Source organism: Vollenhovia emeryi, unplaced genomic scaffold (genome assembly GCF_000949405.1).
Source record: "Vollenhovia emeryi isolate VEMERY1.0 unplaced genomic scaffold, V.emery_V1.0 DF947021.1, whole genome shotgun sequence".
Classification (NCBI taxonomy): Eukaryota; Metazoa; Arthropoda; class Insecta; order Hymenoptera; family Formicidae; genus Vollenhovia; species Vollenhovia emeryi.
In genome coordinates this window covers 764-1,767 of record NW_011959345.1, presented here as the reverse complement: position 1 = coordinate 1,767, position 1,004 = coordinate 764, and the positions used below count along the sequence as shown (strand labels likewise).

At 62.1% G+C, this 1,004-nt stretch overlaps 1 protein-coding gene across 1 annotated transcript; it reads right to left on the bottom strand.

Moving 5' to 3' along the window:
• Positions 1–37: 37 nt before the first annotated feature.
• On the bottom strand, positions 38–640 carry LOC105558927 (protein enabled homolog). Its single transcript, XM_012006872.1, has one exon. The coding sequence runs from the start codon at positions 638–640 to the stop codon at positions 38–40; it is 603 nt and encodes a 200-aa protein (XP_011862262.1).
• Positions 641–1,004: the final 364 nt, after the last annotated feature.

Genomic DNA, 1,004 nt, shown 5'->3' with positions numbered 1-1,004 from the left:
TTGTAACAACACTATGCTTTATTTATACACAAAACTTTTAGGTTCGCTCGCGGAGTTGGATCTCGCCGTTTCGTAGCCGCTTGACGATGATGGTGCGGCCGGCGGTGTGGTGGCGGTAGCGCTGCCCTGGACGGATGCGATGCCAGGGTACGTCTCGCAGGAGGCCGTTGAACCCGTCTCCGTTGTCGCCGGTAAAATATCCGTACCCCGGCGGCGGTCCTGGTGGTTGGTCCGCTACGGACGCTGGATCCGGTGTCGCTGCCGGTGTTGGCGGCGGCGTTGGCAGCTCCGGTGGTGTCGCTACGACCGTTGTGGCGGCTGGCTCGGCGGTGGTTACCGGCTCGTCCTCCAGGTCCGATAGTGAGCCGAAGAGGTTCTCGAGCTCTGAGGCGAGGGCGGCGCTTGCTTGAGTGGCCGTTCGGTACAGCTGCTCCTGCCTCGAGACGGTTGTTCTCGCTCGTACGACCGCGGGTGTCCGTCCTCGCTGTTCGACGCTTACCGAGGCGCGGGCCGTCCGTGGTCTTGCTTCGGCGGGCGGCACGTATCGGGGGGCCTGCGGCGTCAGTCCCGGTATCGGTGGGTGTCCCGGGGCTCTTCTCCGGGGAGCCATCCTCTCGAGCCGTGCGCGTAGCTTGCCCATGCTGTAGCTTTCTTTTTGGTGATCGGTGCGAGTGCTCCCTTATATACCCTGTTTCGTTTGTTTTTGTGTGACGTTACACCCCCTTGAGATCCTTCACGTGGGCCGTCCCCACCAGTCGATTGTTGTGATCCCGTAGTCGGTATATGACCGGCGAGATTGCGCGGTCAACGGTATACGGGCCGGAGTATTTTGGTGCCAATTTGCCCGCGAAGTGTTCGCCTGCTTTAGATAGCGGGTGTTCTCGGCGCATGACCTGGTCTCCGGGAGCGGGGCGCCATTCCCGCCGGCGGAGGTTGAAGTAATGTTCCTGGCGGTCTGTGGAGTCCCTTTGTCGTGCGGTGGCGGTCGCGGCTTCCTCTGTCAT

What these genes read in the sequence shown, in the direction of transcription:
- LOC105558927 (XM_012006872.1), bottom strand. Translation starts at nt 640, where the DNA reads ATGGGCAAGCTACGCGCACGGCTCGAGAGGATGGCTCCCCGGAGAAGA.